General features: G+C 47.9%; 1 protein-coding gene across 8 annotated transcripts in view; it reads right to left on the bottom strand.

Annotated features, from left to right (window-relative positions):
• Nucleotides 1-18325, bottom strand: part of LOC144685524 (endophilin-B2-like) — a 110633-nt gene that overhangs the window by 56863 nt on the left and 35445 nt on the right. For all 8 annotated transcript variants that reach the window (XM_078550115.1, XM_078550116.1, XM_078550117.1 and 5 more), the window contains exons 2-3: nt 15932-16073; nt 3315-3443 (exon numbers count right to left, since the gene is read on the bottom strand). In XM_078550115.1, the coding sequence (XP_078406241.1) occupies nt 3315-3443; nt 15932-16073 (271 nt within the window). The remainder of the gene's footprint in view (nt 1-3314; nt 3444-15931; nt 16074-18325) is intronic.

Here is an 18325-nt window from a genome sequence, read left to right as displayed (position 1 = left end):
CTGAGGGAGCGCCGCACTGTCGGAGCGTCAGTACTGAGGGGGCGCCGCACTGTCGGAGCGTCAGTATTGAGGGGGCACCGCACTGTCCCAGGGTCAGTACTGAGGGAGCGCCGCACTGTCCTAGGGTCAGTACTGAGGGGGCGCTGCGCTGTCCCAGGGTCAGTACTGAGGGAGCGCCGCACTGTCCTAGGTTCAGCACTGAGGGGGCGCTGCGCTGTCCGAGGGTCAATACTGAGGGGGCGCCACATTATCCGACAGCCAGTACTGAGGGAGCGCCACACTGCCCAAGGGTCAGTACTGAGGGGGCACTGCACTGTCCTAGGGTCAGTACTGAGGGGGCGCTGCGCTGTCCTAGGGTCAGTACTGAGGGGGCGCCGCATTATCGGACAGTCAGTACTGAGGGAGCGCCACACTGCCCAAGGGTCAGTACTGAGGGGGCACCGCACTGTCCCAGGGTCAGTACTGAGGGGGCACCGCACTGTCCCAGGGTCAGTACTGAGGGGGCACCGCACTGTCCCAGGGTCAGTACAGAGGGAGCTCCGCACTGTCCGAGGTGCAACACTGAGTGAGTGCTTCACCGTCGGATTAAGGGTCATTACTGAGGGAGCAGCGCTGCACTGTCATAGTGGCGGAACTGAGGGAGTGCTGCACTGTCAGAGGTGCCCTCTTTCAGGTGAAAGGTTAAATGAGGGCCCTTATCTGCCCTCTCGGGTGAACATAAAGCTTTTATGTCTCTCAACCGACAGGGTTGCTGTGAGCAAGGGGAGACCAGGCATGCTAACCAAATGTACAAGCAGCTGTGAAGGACATTAGTGTTGCCCCCCAGTGACCTTGCAGGAAGGAGGTCATCCAAGAAGATGGACAACATCAGGCCAGTTAGAAATACCTCCCAGAGAAAATAGCCTGCAGATATACTCAGCCAGTGCTTGCAGGAATAATGGATTCGAGAACAACCAATACAAGTTTTCCTGTATTTCAGCAATAGGGAAATATCTGGGCATGAATTGGGTGCGGAAAGATCGGATACATTACAAGGAACTCATCTGGTTCCATCGATTCACCAGGAAGCAGTAGAGAGAAGTTCCTTCATCTAGAGTGATATATCCCGAATTGTACACCATCAGGCAGGTTAATGAGTCAGAGAGCATAGCGTAGCCAATGATATTACTTCATTTATAAAATCGGTTGTAAACTAATTACTTGTCTGAGAAGAACGCTAATAAATGCTCGAATCTCAAAGCTGAACAATATGTCTGATTGCTGCCAGGCAGAGAGAGAGAGAGAGAGAGAGGTCGCCAGCTCAAACACTGTGGAATAACCCTCCCCGGACGGCCAAGACTGGCTCACTTAAAAATCAATAGCTCACCAATTCCAATCTGCATCACATCGAGCTCGAGAGGCCCCAGGATTGAGCCACGTTCCGAATTCCAATGATCAAAGATAAGATACTCTCCGCACTCCATTTCCCCCACTGGGTTTCCGACCTGACGCCTAGTGGCATCATAATCTGGGCACACTTGCTCACACTCACATCTCCAGTCCCCGGTAACCATTACAATTGAGTCGCTATTTATTTATTTATTTAGCAAATGCAATTCCCCGAAGCCAAGCAATAGCCTCCTCATTTGTTGAGTTGAAGTTTGAGCCACTGCAGTAAGGCCTTATAATGTTAACACAAACACAGGGACACACACACACACACAAGAACATGGGAAAAGGAGGAGGCCATTCAGCCCTGGAGCATGCTTCTGTCATCCAATTAGATCATGGTTAATCTGGAACTCAACTCCATCTACCTGCCTTGGTTCCATGTGCTTTGATAACCTTGACCAACAAAAATCTGCCAATCTCAATATTCAATTGACTCTCCCACTCCCCCCACAGCATCAACAACTTTTTCGGGGGATTTGGGGAGGGGGGGGGGGAAGAGTTCCAGATTTCCACTCCCCTTTGTGTGAAGAAGTGCTTCCCCACATCACCCTTGAATGGCTTTGCTCGAAATTGAAGGTTCCACCCCCTCGTTTTGTATCCCCCCACGACCAGAGGGAATAATTTCTCTCCATCGACCCCATCATTTCCCACAATTATCTTAAACACCTCGATGAGACCATGCCTTATAATCTTCTTATCTCAACGGGATGCTCATCATTTAATGTGCTGGGAGCAAAGATTCATTTCGAAACTATTTTCAGCTTAGTCTGTAGCGCTGTCACCTCCCAGTCAGAAGATTGTAACATTGAAGTCCCACTTCAGAGACTTGAGCAAGAAATCCAGCTCCCAAGGGCAGTACTGAGGGAGTGCTGCACTGTTGGAGGTGCTGACTTGCGAATGAGATGTTAGGCCCTCCCTGTCCTCTTTTGTCAAACAGCCAACAGCGCTTTTTCAAAAAACAGAGGAGACTTTTCCCGACAAATGCCTGAAAAATACGCGATCTGATCGTTTATCTGTTTACAAGATCTTGCTGTGCATAATTCGGCTGCCGCGTTTCCAACATGACAACAGCGACACTTCAAAACAGAATTTAATTGGCTGTAAAGTGAGTTGGGACGTTCTGTGAAAGGCGCCATGTAAATGCAAGTCTTTCTACTTTCAAAAAAATAAAAAGACTTGCATTTATATAGTGCCTTCCACGACCGTGAGATATCCCAATTCACTTTATAGCCAATGAAGTCTAATTACTGCTGTCATGCAGGAAACAGGGCAGCCAATATGCGCACAGCAAGCTCCCACAAACAGCTATGTAACAAGATAATCTGTTTTTTGTAATGTTGATTCAGGAATAATTGGCCAGGACTCAGGGAGAACTCCCCTGCTCTTCAAAATAGTGGCATGGAGTCTTTTACATCAACCTGAGGGGACAGCTGGAGACTTGGTTTAATGTCACATCTGAAAAGACAGCACCTCTGGCAATGCAGCACCCCCTCGGCACTGCACCGGAGTGCCTGGCAATGCAGCACCCCCTCGGCACTGCACCGGAGTGCCTGGCAATGCAGCATCCCCTTGGCACTGCACCAGAGTGCCTGGCAATGCAGCACCCCCTTGGCACTGCACCAGAGTGCCTGGCAATGCAGCACCCCCTCGGCACTGCACCAGAGTGTCTGGCAATGCAGTGCCCCCTGAGCACTCCACTGTAGTGCCAGCCTAGATTTTGTGCTCAAGTCCTGGAGTGGGACTTGAACCCATAACCTTTTGATTCAGAGGCGAGAGAGTTACCAACTGAGTCATGGATGACACGTCAACAGTTGTTTAAGACAGGTTTTTTTGTCTGCTATATTTATAATTTTTAAAAATACTAATTGCCTTTGAGGTCTCACCATAAGGGGTCCCAGGTCCAAATTCACTGGCAGCATCGATCATGTACTGGCCTAACAGCTCGCCATTTGTGATTCGTGAGGGGATTTTGCGATCAAGCTTTTCGTAAAGGAATTCTTCAATCCGAGCACCTGGAGGGAGGAAGGAAACAGGATTAGTTCCGGTTTGTTAACCTGCTTCATGCTCAGAGAGCATTTACCCACTCCCACTGAGCCATATGCTTATTAAACCGTTCAATGCTGTCCCCTATCCCCAACAGCTACGATAACCGTCCTCAAAATGAGGAGTTAACTACACCCCCCCTCTACACTAGAGCATAAACAATACAGTACAGAAGTCCATTGGGCCCATTGTGGCTGTAACAGCCCTTTAAAAGAATAATCTAATTAGTTCAAATCCCCGTGCTCCAACCCAGAGTCCTGCAAAATTTCCCCACCAAGTATTTATCCAAATTCCTTGCGAAAATGACCATCGAATCTGCTTACGCTGCACTTTCAGGCAGTGCATTCCAGATTCCGAGCCCAGAATCATATTGGTTACAGCACAGAGGGGTGGGGGGGTGGGGGGGGGGGGGGGGGGGGGCATTCCGTCCTCTGTGGCCATGCCAGCTCTCTGCAAAAGCAAACTCACTACCAATCATGTTAAATCCGCGTCCTCCGGTTACCAACCCTCATGCCATTCCACCAAAACCTTCATCGTTTTGAACGCCTCTATCAAATTTCCCCTTAACCTTCTCTGCTCCAAAGGGGAACAAGCCCCATTTCCTCAGTCTCTTCATAACGTGCAGTTCAGCGCCCCATCCCTCATGTCCGCCCTGCCCCCATCCCCCATCGTCCCACCCCCATCCCCCCATCCCCACCCCCCGCCCCCATCCCCCCCGCCCCCATCCCCCATGTCCACCCCACACCCATCCCCACCCCCCCGCCCCCATCCCCCCCGCCCCCATTCCCCCCATCCCTCATCCCCCCCCTCCACCCCACCGTGTTTGTGTATTTGAGGCTGCTGCACGCAGGAGATGGATAGAAGGCCAAACATTTACACCAATACAAGTCAGATCCTCCCTGAGCTATCAGGGATCTCAATAGGGAACTGGGTAATTATCTGAGGAGAAACGAATTTGCAGAGCTACAAGGGAAAGGCAGGGGAGTGGAGCCAGCTGCTCGTGGAGAGGGCCAGCATGGATACGATGGGCCGAATGGCTGCACTGTAACCATTCTCTGATCAGCGGAGGGAGCCCCAGCTGACGTTGCCCTCCCTGGCTTACAGATGCTGTGGCCAGTTGTCACTCTGGATCCCAACTGTAAACAGGAGACGGAGCAGGAGAAACCTTTTTACTCGAGGATCGAGAGTGTGGAATGCACTTAGCGATCGAAGACAACATCACTTTCACATTGAAGAACAGGTTAGACAGCTTGGTTGATGGATAATGGATTAGAGAAATAGGCCGGACACGAGATCAGGATCACTGCTCATCTGGAAGACGAATGCCAGAATGGAATGGTTGGACCAAATGGCCTGTCTCTGTGTTGTAGTTTCTATTTAATATTTTAAATATAGGCATTAAATTGAAAATTAGAGTGTTTATGGTAAATTTGTATGGAGCCTTGGTTGGACCATATCTGGAACTATGTACAGTTTTGTCTCCATTTACAAAGAAAGGGAGGGGTTACTGAAGAAGTTGCAAAAGAAGTTTTACAAGAATGAACCAAGGGGGTATACTGAGAGGGTACTCTTATCAGGGGGGCATGCCTAGAGGGTACACCTATCAGGAGGGTACGCCGAGATGGTATACCTATCAGGGGGGTATACCGAGAGGGTATACCTACCAGGGGGATATACCGAGAGGGTATACCTATTAAGGGGGTATACCAAGAGGGTATACCTATCAGGGGGGTATACCAAGAGGGTATACCTATCAGGGGGGTATACCAAGAGGGTATACCTATCAGGGGGTTATACCAAGAGGGTATACCTATCAGGGGGGTATACCAAGAGGGTATACCTATCAAGGGGGTATACCAAGAGGGTATACCTATCAGGGGGGTATACCAAGAGGGTATACCTATCGGGGGGGTATACCAAGAGGGTATACCTATCAGGGGGGTATACCAAGAGGGTATACCTATCAGGGGGGTATACCGAGAGGGTATACCTAAACGGGAAAGACTGAACAGGCTGAGGATTTGCTCACTGAGGGGTGATCCAATAAAGGTCTTTAAAATTAGGAAAGGGTTTGACAGGGTGAATCTTAAGATGTTTCCACTTGTGGGGGGGACCAGAACTCGGGGCCGTGAATATAAAACAGTCACTAATAAATCCAGAGATAAAAACAAAAAACTACTGCGGATGTTGGAAATCCAAAACAAAAACAGAATTACCTGGAAAAACTCAGCAGGTCTGGCAGCATCGGCGGAGAAGAAAAGAGTCGATGTTTCGAGTGCTCATGACCCTTCAACAGAACATCTGTTCTGTTGAAGGGTCGTGAGGACTCGAAACGTCGACTCTTTTCTTCTCCGCCGATGCTGCCAGACCTGCTCACTAATAGATCCAGTTGGGAATTCAGGAGAAACTTCTTTACCCAGCGGATGGTGAGAATGTTGAACTCGCTCCCACATGGAGTGAACAGTGTAGACGTATTTAAGGGGAAAGCTGAATAAACACACGAGGGAGGAAGGAATAGAAGGATGTGTGGATAAGGCAAGATGAAGAGGGGGTGGGAGGAGGATTGTGTGAATTACACATAAAGAATGCTTAACAAAGTGCAAAGACTCCCACAGACGAGATACAAAGGTGTCAATTAGCAGGGCCAGGGAGGGAATGTATTATTATAGGGAATGTAACCTTATACCGTGGATGGTGAAAATAGTTAAAGATGTAACACAACAAAGAGAAAACATCTGGTTGAAGTAAAAACCTTCAGCAACATTGGGTTACCTACCCCAACTGCCCCCCATTGGAGGGGGTGCGGCACAGGATCATCCAAATGTTCCTGAGATTAAAGGGTTAAATGAGGACAGGTTGCATTTGTTTAGTTTTGTATTCCCTTGAGTTCAGAAGGTTGAGTTGATCCAATCAAGGTGTTTAAAATGATAAAAGGCTTCAATAGGGTTAATGGGGTTGATCCTATTTCCTCAGGTGGGGAAGTCCAGAATATGGGGGAATCATCTTAAAATTGGAGCCAGGCTATATATAGAAACGAGATCTAAAAGCACATTTTCAAACAAAAGGCGAATCTGAAATTCACTCCCCCAAAGAGTTTGTGGATATGGTCTCACCAAGGCCCTGTAAAGTTGTAGCAGGAATTCCCTACTTTTATACCCTGTCCCCCCTTTGCAATAAAGGTCAACGCTCCCATCACCTTCCTGCTGGGCCTGCCTGCTAACCTTTGGTGATTTAAGTCACTCAGAGCTCCCGCACTGCAGGATAACGGAACTAAGATCAGCCGTGATCTTTTTGAATGGCAGAACAGGTTCGATGGGTCGAATGGCCTACTCCTGCTCCTATTCGTATTCTTTTGATTTGGGGCGGGGGGTGTCAATTGAAATCTTCAACACTGAGATTGATAGATTTTTAGTGGTAAGAGGGTCAAGGGATCTGGAACAAAGGTGCTTAAATGGAGTTGAGATTCGGATCAGCCAGGAGCTAACTAAATGGCAGAACAGGCATGAGAGGCTGAATGGCCTCATCCTGTTCCTATGATCTATGGAACTGGACCAGGATGGGAGTCTGGAAATAGCAGGGGTGCTGGGGTGAGGATTTGTGGCGGGGGGGGGGAGGATTTTTTTAGATTTTCTTTGCGCCCTATAAAAGTTGTTTGGTAGTACAGAACTTGAGTAGCGCTGAAAGAGAGACATTTTTTGTCGAAGCTTTTCGTCTTGCACTCATCAGGACAATTTGCAAGAAAATGCCAATGTCAGGGGAAACAACATTTATACTGTATGAGAAGAGAGTGCTGATTGGTTGGCAAGTGGACTCTTATTGGTAGAGGCATTGCCATGGAGAATGCACCAGTTGATGGTGACTGACAGTTAACTTCCAAGCATTGTTTTAAATTTAAACCAGGCAGCTTGACTCTGATTGGTCAAGGCAATGCCCTGGGGAATAAAGCAGTGAATGGCTGTCACTTATTTTGTTTAGCTGAAACAGGCGCAATATTCTTACATGTCCTGATGAATACAAGATGAAAAGCTTTGACAAAAACAATCTCTTTTTTTCAGCGATATCTTGTATCTCCTGTTTTGGAGAGATTAGCTGTAACATGTACAACTCGTTCAATGCCAGGATTATCACAGAATAATTTTCATTCATTTAGCACTTTTAACATTATAAAATATCTCAAGGCGCTTCACAGGAGGAACATTTTCAAACAAAATTAGACACCAAGCCATCTAAGAAAATATTAGGCGAGGTGACCAAAGGCTTGGTCAAAGAAATAGGTTTTAAGCAAGAGGAGAGAGGGAGATGGAGGAGCAGAGACATTTGACAAGAGCTTAAGGCCTAGAGAGTTGAAGGGACGACTGCCAGCAGAGGGCTGAAGGAAATCAAGAGGCCAATATTGGGGCAACGCAGACTTGTAGAACTCGAAGGGGTTCCAGAGACAGAGAGGGACGAGGCCAAGGAGGGATTTGAAAACAAAGATGAATGTTTTGACTTTGAGCCATTGACTGGACATGGAGCCAATGTAGGCCAGCGAGCAGAGGGGTGGTGGGTGAACAGGACTTGGTGTGGTTTAGGAAACAGGCACTAGAGCCTTGGATGTGCTGAAGTTGAGGGAGGATGGGAGGTGTGAGGCTGGCCAGGAGGACACTGAACTAATCCAGTCTGGAGGGAACAAAAGCATGGATGAGGGACACTGATGTCACCAAGAAATAATGTGCACAGATCGCCTGAAGTAATCTCCAAATTTCTAATACTAAAAAATAATGCAGCCTTGCAATGCAGTCAACTGATGCACACGGAATTGGGTCTGTTCATCTAATTTTAAAAAAAATAGTAATTTGAAAGTACTGCTTTTATAAATACACACTGTTGTACATTAAGTGTTGGAAAAAACCTTGTCAGTCACTTAGTCCAATTCATTTTTCAAATTTTGAACTATGATTGTCTGTACAGTGTTAAATGAATAAGATTTGGACCAGAATGTTAATCTTTCTGTTGGCACAGTGTAGAGTGCATTGAGATAAGTGCAACACTAAGCCTGTCTTATCCATTTTATCCACACATTGCTCCTGCTTGTTACTCACTCACTCCACAATCAGCAGGCGGTTGTCATGGTAACAAAAGTGGTGTATTAGTGCTATCTTCTCCCGATTATCTCCAGAAAAATATTCCGTGGGTAGTTTTTTTTCTCTAAAAAAAGATCCTCCCTCATGCACCCACACCAAGTGGGGGGACACCATCACCAGCTGGGAGATTAGGCTGGGGGAACCTGCTCGCAGGTCTAAAGCAGTGCGAGATAGAGGGGGCGAGAGAGAGAGGGGGCGAGAGAGAGAGAGAGGGGCGAGAGAGAGAGAGAGAGAGGGCGGGGTGAAAGAGAGAGAGAGGGGGTGAGAGAGAGAGAGAGAGAGGGCGAGAGAGAGAAGTTGAGAGAGAGAGAGGTCAAGAGAGAGAGGGGGCGAGAGAGGGGGGGCGAGAGAGAGAGAGGGGGCGAGAGAGAGAGAGAGAGAGGGGGTGAGAGAGAGAGAGAGAGGGGCGAAAGAGAGAGAGAGAGAGAGAGAGGGGGCGAAAGAGGGAGCGAGAGAGAGGGGGTGAAAGAGAGAGAGAGGGGGCGAAAGAGAGAGCGAGAGAGAGGGGGTGAGACAGAGAGGGCGAGAGAGGGAGTAAGAGGGAGAGAGAGAGGTCCATACCAGAAGCTAGAAAGGAATGAAATTCATGTTTCCAACACTGTAATAAGAGATTAGACACGGAGACTGTTAGAAAAGCCCCAAATAAGATCAGGAGGAATTGTGAAGAAGAGTGAACAGGAGGTTGTTAATTCTTGGGGCTTCCATTTACTAAGGAGAATGGAAGGACATACCACCATCAAAATACACATGCTGTGTGCTTGGTATTAGTGAAATTCGAGGTACACCGAGAACCATTAAATCTCCATGGACACCTGAGCTATATCCAGGCGGGAAATCTGCGAGTCATTAGAGGGAGTCAAATGCTGTGGTGTCCGACAGACTGAAAACTGCAAAGTAAAGTTCCCAAATTCAAAAAAAAAACAACCATAGGATCGGTAACAGAACCAGACTTACAACAGCAATACCAGAACTGAGGAAATGCTGAATAGGCTGAGGCTCTTTCCTCTAGAAAACAGAAGGTGACCTAATAGAGGCCTTCAAAATTCTGAAGAGGTTTAATAGGATAGACATAATGTGGGGTTGGAGGTGGTGGGGAGACCATAACTATAGGCCACAAATGATAGCCACCAATAAATAACCAGACAATGGTGAGAATGTGGAACTCACTACCACAAGGGAGTGGGTCGAGGAGAATTGCTTGGATGTATTTAAGAGGAAGCTGGATAACCACACAAGGCAGAATGGAATAGAAGGATAGGGCGATGGGGTTGGATGAAGTAGGGTGGGAGGAGTTTTTTGTGGAGCATAAACGCCAGCACAAACTAGCTGGGCTGAATGGCCTGTTTCTGTGCTGTAAATTCTCCATAACTATATCCTGAGGCCTGAGTAAGACAAGGAAGCAGGATTGTGACATACTGACAAATCATTTGAAGGAGTCCAATGTTGTAGGGGTAAAAATTAGACAGATAAAGTTCCCAAACTCAAGAAGGGCAATAAAATAATATCAACAACCTCAGACCTGATATCCTGATCTCAATCATTGTTAAAGTAATGAAATCAATAATCTAAATTAGGATGGGCAAATCAAAATCGAATAGATTTACAACAAATGTGTCTTCGAGAGGTAGATCTTGTCCGATCAGTTTGCTGCATTTCCTACATTACAACAGTGACCACACTTAAAAAAAAGCACACTGTTGGCTGAGGGTGTCCTGAGGTGCTGCTATGTAAATGATTTTCCTTCCAAAGCTAACATGAGCAATAATTAGTTTCCAAATCGTGTCAGGATCATCTGGACCTCCTGCCTGCTAATTCCAACAATTGTGTGGGGAGGAAGAATGAGTCGGAAGCTAGCTTGTACCTTAAAGCAGGTTCCTTTCCAAGACAGTAAAGTCACAGACTCACCCAGTTCCTCCCAGACACCCAGAGTAAACCAGAGTAAATATACTCCTGCAATAATTCCCTAATCCTTCCCCAATCGGGGACAGCTGTGCTTAATTCCCAACTTGAAGCAGCACACGTTCAACATTAACAATGCCCAGAGGCCAGGTCAACAGCTTAACCTTACCACCATGGCTCCAGATCCCAGTACAACCCCAATTAACACCAGCGAACTTGTAAACTCTCTCAAATTTATTGGGAATCTGGTACACAGGATCAAATTCTTAGTCTGCGTGCCACCGTTTGGGACTGAGATGAGGGGAAATTTCTTCACTCAGAGGGTTGTGAATCTTTGGAATCCTTTACCCCAGAGAGCTGTGGATGCTGTGACATTGAGTATATTCAAGACAGAGGTCGATAGATTTTTGGGTACTAAAGGGATTAAGGGATATCGGGACACCGTGGGAAGGTGGAGTTGGGATGAAAGATCAGCCATGATCTCATTGAACAGCAATCCTGGCTCAAGCAGCCAAATGGCCAAATCTAGCTCCTATTTCTTACGTAAAGGGACAAATGAAATTTATCAGCTTCATGAGACTGGTGACTGCAGCATAGAGTTCTCCAGGGAAGAGGTCACAAGCCTCCCCACTGCGCGTTGCTAATGTGCCGACTACAATGACAGCTCCAGAAAAGGTCACCTTACAACAATCTGGAGGGAAAATGTCTCAACTCAGTCAGACGCCAACTAATTGTGACAGTGATAATTTAATGACAGGCCCACACAGAAGGTCAGTGTGTGAGAAAAAGCCTGCTGAGAATGGGCTTGAAGAGAATATCTTCAAGAGGAACCACTTACCCAAAGGAGTAGTTGAGGCAAATTGCGGTCTTGCCTCTAAGGGGAAACTAGATAAACACATGAGGGAGAAAGGAAGAGAAGGAAAGATAAATAGGTGAGCTGGAAAAGTGTGGGAAGAGGCTTCTGTGGATCATAAACACCAGCATGGACCAATTGGGCTAAATGGCCTGTTTCTGTGCTGTAAATTCTACATTTGGCCAGTAAGGTTAGTGGTACAGGTATACGGCACATAATGGGCAGGATTTTACTGCCCCATTTCGGCAGGGACGGGGCCATAAAATGCGGCGAGACTTTCTAAACCTCTGACTTCAGCGGGAACGTAAAATCCCTCTGCTGTAAAATCCCTCTGCTGTAAAATCCCCCGCCGTAAAATCCCCCTGCCGTAAAATCCCCCGCCGTAAAATCCCCCTGCTGTAAAATCCCCCTGCAGTAAAATTCTGCCCAATAAGTTTATGCTGCATCACAAGATGTTACAGAGATGGTGTAAAGTGATTAACAGACTTACGTGTTTATAAAACACTACATAATTGCTGATTTTCCTTTTACTCATTCTTGTGAGATTGGCTGGCTGGGACAGCATTTATTGCCCATCCCTAATTGCCCTTGAGAAGGTGGTGGTGAGCTGCTGACCTGAACCACAGCAGTATGTCGTATAAGGGTCTGGCAAATATAGGGTTAATGTGGGACTGAGTACAGTACCGCCCACACTGTGATGTAAGAGAGCACATGACTTGCACCCAGGGTCAGTCTAGTGTTGGACCGAGCTGTGTGTGCCAGCAAGCATGGAGACAGCTCCTAGCTTGTCCCTTTGCTGTACCTTTGTAAATAGTTCTAGTAGCTAATAAAGACTTAGTTAACCTACATATGACTACAAGACTTCTTTAGACCTACCCATCTGTAACCGACACCGCAAACACAGTCTGTGTGGTGTAGGTACACCCACAATGCTGTTAGGGAGGGAGTTCCAGGATTTTGACTCAGTGACAGTGAAGGAACGGTGATATATTTCCAAGTCAGGATGGTGAGTGACTTGGAGGGGAACTTCCAGGTGGTGGTGTTCCCATGTGCCTGCTGCCCTCGTCCTTCTAGATGGTAGTGGTTGTGGATTTGGAAGGTGCTGTCGAAGGAGCGTTGGTGAGTTCCTGCAGTGCATCTTGTAGATGGTACACACTGCTGCTACTGTGCATTGATGGTGGAGGGAGTGAATGTTTGTGGATGTGGTGCCAATCTAGCGGGCTGCTTTGTCTTGGACGGTGTTAAGCTACTTGAGTGTTGTGGGAGCTGACTCATCCAGACAAGTGGAGAGTACTCCATCACATTCCTGACTTGTGCCTTGTAGATGGTGGACAGACAGGCTTTGGGGAGTCAGGAGGTGAGTTACTCACCGCAGGATTCCTAATTTCTGACCTGCTCTTGCAGCCACAGTATTTATATGGCTAGTCCAGTTCAGTTTCAGGATGCTGATAGTCACAGTGGTAGAAAATGAACACCCACACAAACAACAACTTATGTTGACATGGGCAGCAGATGAGGTGGAGTTCCAGTTATCAGAAAGGTGGGTTTAGGGTTGTAAGACAAGCCCAAGGACAGGTGTCTGGAAAGTGCATCTGGAGTTAACAGGAATTCAGAAAGGGAGTTGGGAGTGGCTTTCAGTCTGGGTGCAGGGCAGCATCAAACAGGCCGACAGGCCCTTGGCTACCCTGAGATCTAAAATAGTCCAAATTACTGGGCAATTTACAAAACCAGCCAGTCCTAATGGAGGGGTGTACACAGAGCGGTCTCAGTACCTCACCATGACTGCATCATTAAAGATACAGAGACGCCAAGGATAAGAGTGCATGGTGCACAAAGCTGGAGTGAGAGAAAGTACAATGAATCTAAAAGGGTCCTTGTTATATATAACTGAATTTTTATAGCGCCTTTAACATAATGAAACATCCCAAGGTGCTTCACAGGAGTATTATCAAACAAAATCTGACACCAAGCCACATGCGGAGATATTAGGTCAGATGACTAAAAACTTGGTCAAAGACGTAAGGTTTATGGAGCATCATAGAAGAGACGAGGCGGAGAGGATGGAATTCCAGAGCTTGGGGCCCAGGCAACTGAAGGCACAGCCACCAATGGTGCAGCGACTAAAATCGGGGATTTTCAAGAGGCCAGAATGAGAGGAGCGCAGAGCTCTCCGAGGGTTGTGGGGCTGGACAAGGTTACGGAGATAGGTCATAAAGGGATTTGAAAACAAGGATGAGAATTTTAAAACCGAGGTGTTGCTGGGACAGGGGCCAATGGGAGTTGAGCGGGTACAGGGGTGACGAGTGAATGGGACTTGGTGAGAGTGTGGATACAGGCAGCAGAGTTTTCAGTGAGCTAAGTTAAGATGCGAGGCCGGCTAGGAGAGGATTGGAATCGTCAAGTCTAAAGATAACGGCACGGACGAGAGTTTTAGTAACAGATGAGCTGCGGCTGCGATAGAAAACCAGGTATTTATTCTCTAGAACAGTAAACCGCCCTTCCCTTCCTGCCCTCCTTGGGATTCTCTCCCCCCACCATGGTGGGATCTCACCTGGGGGGGTTTATTCAGTACCTCCTCAGGGGAGTGTACCTGAAAATCAACATTCATTCAGCACGCAGAGAATCAGCGTCGCAAACCTGTGTCCGGTTTGAGATAGAGCCTCAAACATGGAAAAGCCAGTTCCGAATACTCAAACTGCCCAGGATACTCGAGCAGGGTGGTGAGGGACCAGGCAGGGATGCTTAAGGGGCAAACATCGTTTCTCTATTACATCCAGGTGCAGAATAACCACGTTAATGGTGCTTGGTCAACACGTCTAGGACCATTTCAACCCAACTTTTCATTTCAAAATAAGGCGTCTCCCATTTAAAGACGGAGGCAAAGAGGAATTTGTTCTCTCAGAGGAGTGTTAAGCTTTGGAATTCTTTTCCACAGAGGGCAGTGGAGGTGGGTCATTTAATATATTCAAGGCCCGAGTTAGATTTATAATAACGTGGGAGTCAAGAGCTATTGGGGGGCAGGCAGGAAAGTGAAATTAAGGCCACAATCAGAGCAGCTGTGATCTTATTGAAAGGCGGAGGAGGTTGAAATGGCCTAGTCCCTGCTCCAATTTCTTATGTCCAGCCTTTCCTCATTTGCCCAAATTTGGCTGGGATAAAGTGAAAGGAGAAAGGAAGAGAGAGAGAGAGAGAGAGGGGACGAAGAAAATGAGGGGGGAGAATGATCGTGGATTTCTACTGGTCCTTTCACAAGCAAGTCACGCAAAAGGGATTCGGAGGTGAGGTTTCCAGATTTTTCCCCCTTCAGCTGTCCCGGGATTTTCCTCCGGTTGCCATTGAGAGAAGCGATTGACAGATTCTGCGACTATCTGTCTAACGGTGCACGAGGTATCACAGTTACATGGGGCAGCTCGGGCCGACCAGAATATTTTATACTGTCTGTCATTTTCATATGTTCGTATCCTCAGGACTTCCCAAAATGTTTCACAGCCAATGAGGTGCTTTTGTGCAGCGTACTCACTGGGAAGGATGAAGTCTGGGCTTGTGGAATAATATCAGGTCAGTTACAATGGCTGTTCAAAAGTAATTTCAGAGTCAAACTTTACAACCATGCCATAAAGACAGGTGGAATTTCAATCTCCTTCACCTACTCTCACCGGGAGCATAGGAACAGGAGGCCATTCAGCCCATCGAGGCTGTTCCTCCATCCGCCCAGATCACTTCCATTAACTTAACTGATCTCAAAAACTCTGCTGCCTCCATCTAAACTCTCCCCAAGTCCCATTCACCCGACACCCTTGTACCTTACCTAACACCTACTTAGCTCCTGTTCCAACAACACCTCAGTTTTAAAATATTCATCTTGGTTTTCAAATTCCTTTCTGGCCTCGTCCCTCCCTGTCTCTGTAATCTCCTTCAGCCCCACACCCCTCCAAGATCTCAGCAGTGAGGTTGTGACTGACCTGTGTCCGAACTCCAGCCAGCCGCCTTGGCTTTATTCCACCCTTAGACCATCGGCCATCAAAAAACTACCAATCTCTGAATTAAAATGATAAACTGAGCTGTCGTTGTGGGAGGCCTTATGGTGCAGTGGGTGGTGTCCCTACCTTCGAGCCAGATGCTCCAGGTTCAAGTCTCACTCCAGGACTAGGTGGTCACGGAAGGTGTGTTCATAATGCGGCCAAACAGGTTGCTTATCAGCCTGTAAATCCTTCCAATGCGCCTGATGTCAGGCAGTAAGACCAGGAGAGTTTCCTGGTCAGCCATACTGCAGAAAGCAATGGCAAACCACTGCAGTACTTTGCCAAGCATAATCATGGACCAATGCAATTGGAGGCAATGGTCACCCAAGCCCTCTTAGGACATGGGACCTGAAGGAGAAGGAATTGAGCTAGCACCTACTGCTTATAGTATGATAGAATTCCACACTTCCGCCACCCTTTCTGTGAAAAAGTGTTTCCCCTTTCTCTCCTAATTCAGGTCCCGCTCCTGTTTGACCCGGACATGATCTCGAATGTGTCTGAAATGTCGCCAGGGAGGATGCAGTAGAGCAACAGATTGAAAACCCTTTGCCTGATCTTACTTGGGTTGGGTTGAAGCAAGACTTCGGTCTGGCGTAGGATCTTCTCTGTCCAGTTTTTGGTGCTGTCCGCACGGCTCAGGAGGTTCTCAAAGTGTGCGTCCAGTTCAGTTTTCTCCGCCTGTCCGAGCTTCTCTTCTGTGAACTGCGACAGAACAAGGGAGAGAAACCACGTGAGACAACGTGAATCCACACAGACACTCGAACCCTCAAAACAACCCTACATCAGTGGCTGGTGAGAAACAAAAGAAATATTGATAGTTGGTTGGTGGTACAGAACTTGAGTATTGCTGAAATAAAGACACAGGCTATCGAAGCTTTTCATCTTGTACTCATCAGGACAATCCGTAAGAATACCAAATTGTAAAGGGAACAACAATTTACACTGCATGAGAAGAGAGTGTTGATTGGTTGGCAAGTGGACTCTGATTGGTAGAGGTTTTGCCATGGAGAGTGTACCAGTTAGCTGATGACTGACAGTTAACCGCCAAGCTTTGACAAAATGTCTTTTTTCAAGCAACATGAAACAAATATTCTTTGATAATTGGTCAACAGATCACAAATCATTATTCATCGAGCAACAGGTGCGGTGTTAAACATGTATCAGGCTGGTTGGTAGGAACTTGAGACAAATTAGTCTGATGATCACTGTTTAATTGCACAAGTGACTGAGTGACTCACAATTTATTCATGATAAACAAAAAAAGCTTTGTTTCTTTGTAATAAAAGGACAGTTTGTGTATAAGAACAGGAGGAGGACATGCAGCCCCGAATCCTGCTCCACTATTCAATGATCATGGCTGATCTGTGATCTAACTCCCGACACCCACCCTTACCCCAGGTCCCTTCATACCTTTGGATAACAAAATTTTACCAATCTCAGCTTAAAACTTAACAATTGATTTAGCATCAATTGCCATTTGCGGAAAAAATTCCAAAATTCCACAGCCTCGCGTGTGTAGAAGCGTTTGCACTCCTGAAAGGTCCTGCTCTAATTTTTAGACTGAGCACTGTGTACGCCTGGACTCCCCAACCAGACTGCACACTGCGTACACCTGGACTCCCCAACCAGACTACACACTGTGTACGCCTGGACTCCCCAACCAGACTACACACTGTGTACACCTGGACTCCCCAACCAGACTACACACTGTGTACACCTGGACTCCCCAACCAGACTACACACTGTGTACACCTGGACTCCCCAACCAGACTACACACTGTGTACACCTGGACTCCCCAACCAGACTACACACTGTACACCTGGACTCCCCAACCAGACAGCACACTGTGTACACCTGGACTCCCCAACCAGACTACACACTGTGTACGCCTGGACTCCCCAACCAGACTACACACTGTGTACGCCTGGACTCCCCAACCAGACTACACACTGTGTACACCTGGACTCCCCAACCAGACTACACACTGTGTACACCTGGACTCCCCACCCAGACTACACACTGTGTACACCTGGTCTCCCCAACCAGACTGCACACTGTGTACACCTGGACTCCCCAACCAGACAGCACACTGTGTACACCTGGACTCCCCAACCAGACTACACACTGTGTACACCTGGACTCCCCAACCAGACTACACACTGTGTACACCTGGACTCCCCACCCAGACTACACACTGTGTACGCCTGGACTCCCCAACCAGACTACACACTGTATACACCTGGACTCCCCAACCAGACTACACACTGTGTACACCTGGACTCCCCAACCAGACTACACACTGTGTACGCCTGGACTCCCCAACCAGACTACACACTGTGTACACCTGGACTCCCCAACCAGACTGCACACTGTGTACACCTGGACTCCCCACCCAGACTACACACTGTGTACACCTGGACTCCCCAACCAGACTACACACTGTGTACACCTGAGAGAGAGAGGGGGGGCAGAGAGAGAGGGGGGGGGCAGAGAGAGAGGGGGGGCAGAGAGAGGGGGGGTGCAGAGAGAGAGGGGGGGCAGAGAGAGAGGGGGCAGAGAGAGGGGGGGGCAGAGAGAGAGGGGGGGCAGAGAGAGAGGGGGCAGAGAGAGGGGGGGGCAGAGAGATGGAGGGTCAGAGAGAGAGGGGGGGCAGAGAAAGATGGCAGAGAGAGAGAGATGGGCAGAGAGAGAGAGAGATGGGCAGAGAGAGAGAGAAAGAGATGGGCAGAGAGAGAGAAAGAGAGATGGACAGAGAGAGAAAGATGGGCAGAGAGATGGGCAGAGAGAGGGGGCAGAGAGAGAGAGAGAGGGGGGGCAGAGAGAGAGGGGGGGCAGAGAGATAGGGGGGCAGAGAGAGGGGGGTCAGAGAGAGGGGGGGGGCAGAAAGAGGGGGGGCAGAGAGAGAGAGAGATGGGCAGAGAGAGAGAGAGATGGGCAGAGAAAGATGGCAGAG

Source organism: Cetorhinus maximus, chromosome 10, assembly GCF_964194155.1.
Source record: "Cetorhinus maximus chromosome 10, sCetMax3.hap1.1, whole genome shotgun sequence".
NCBI classification, from domain to species: domain Eukaryota; kingdom Metazoa; phylum Chordata; class Chondrichthyes; order Lamniformes; family Cetorhinidae; genus Cetorhinus; species Cetorhinus maximus.
This window is presented reverse-complemented; position numbering and strand designations above follow the sequence as displayed.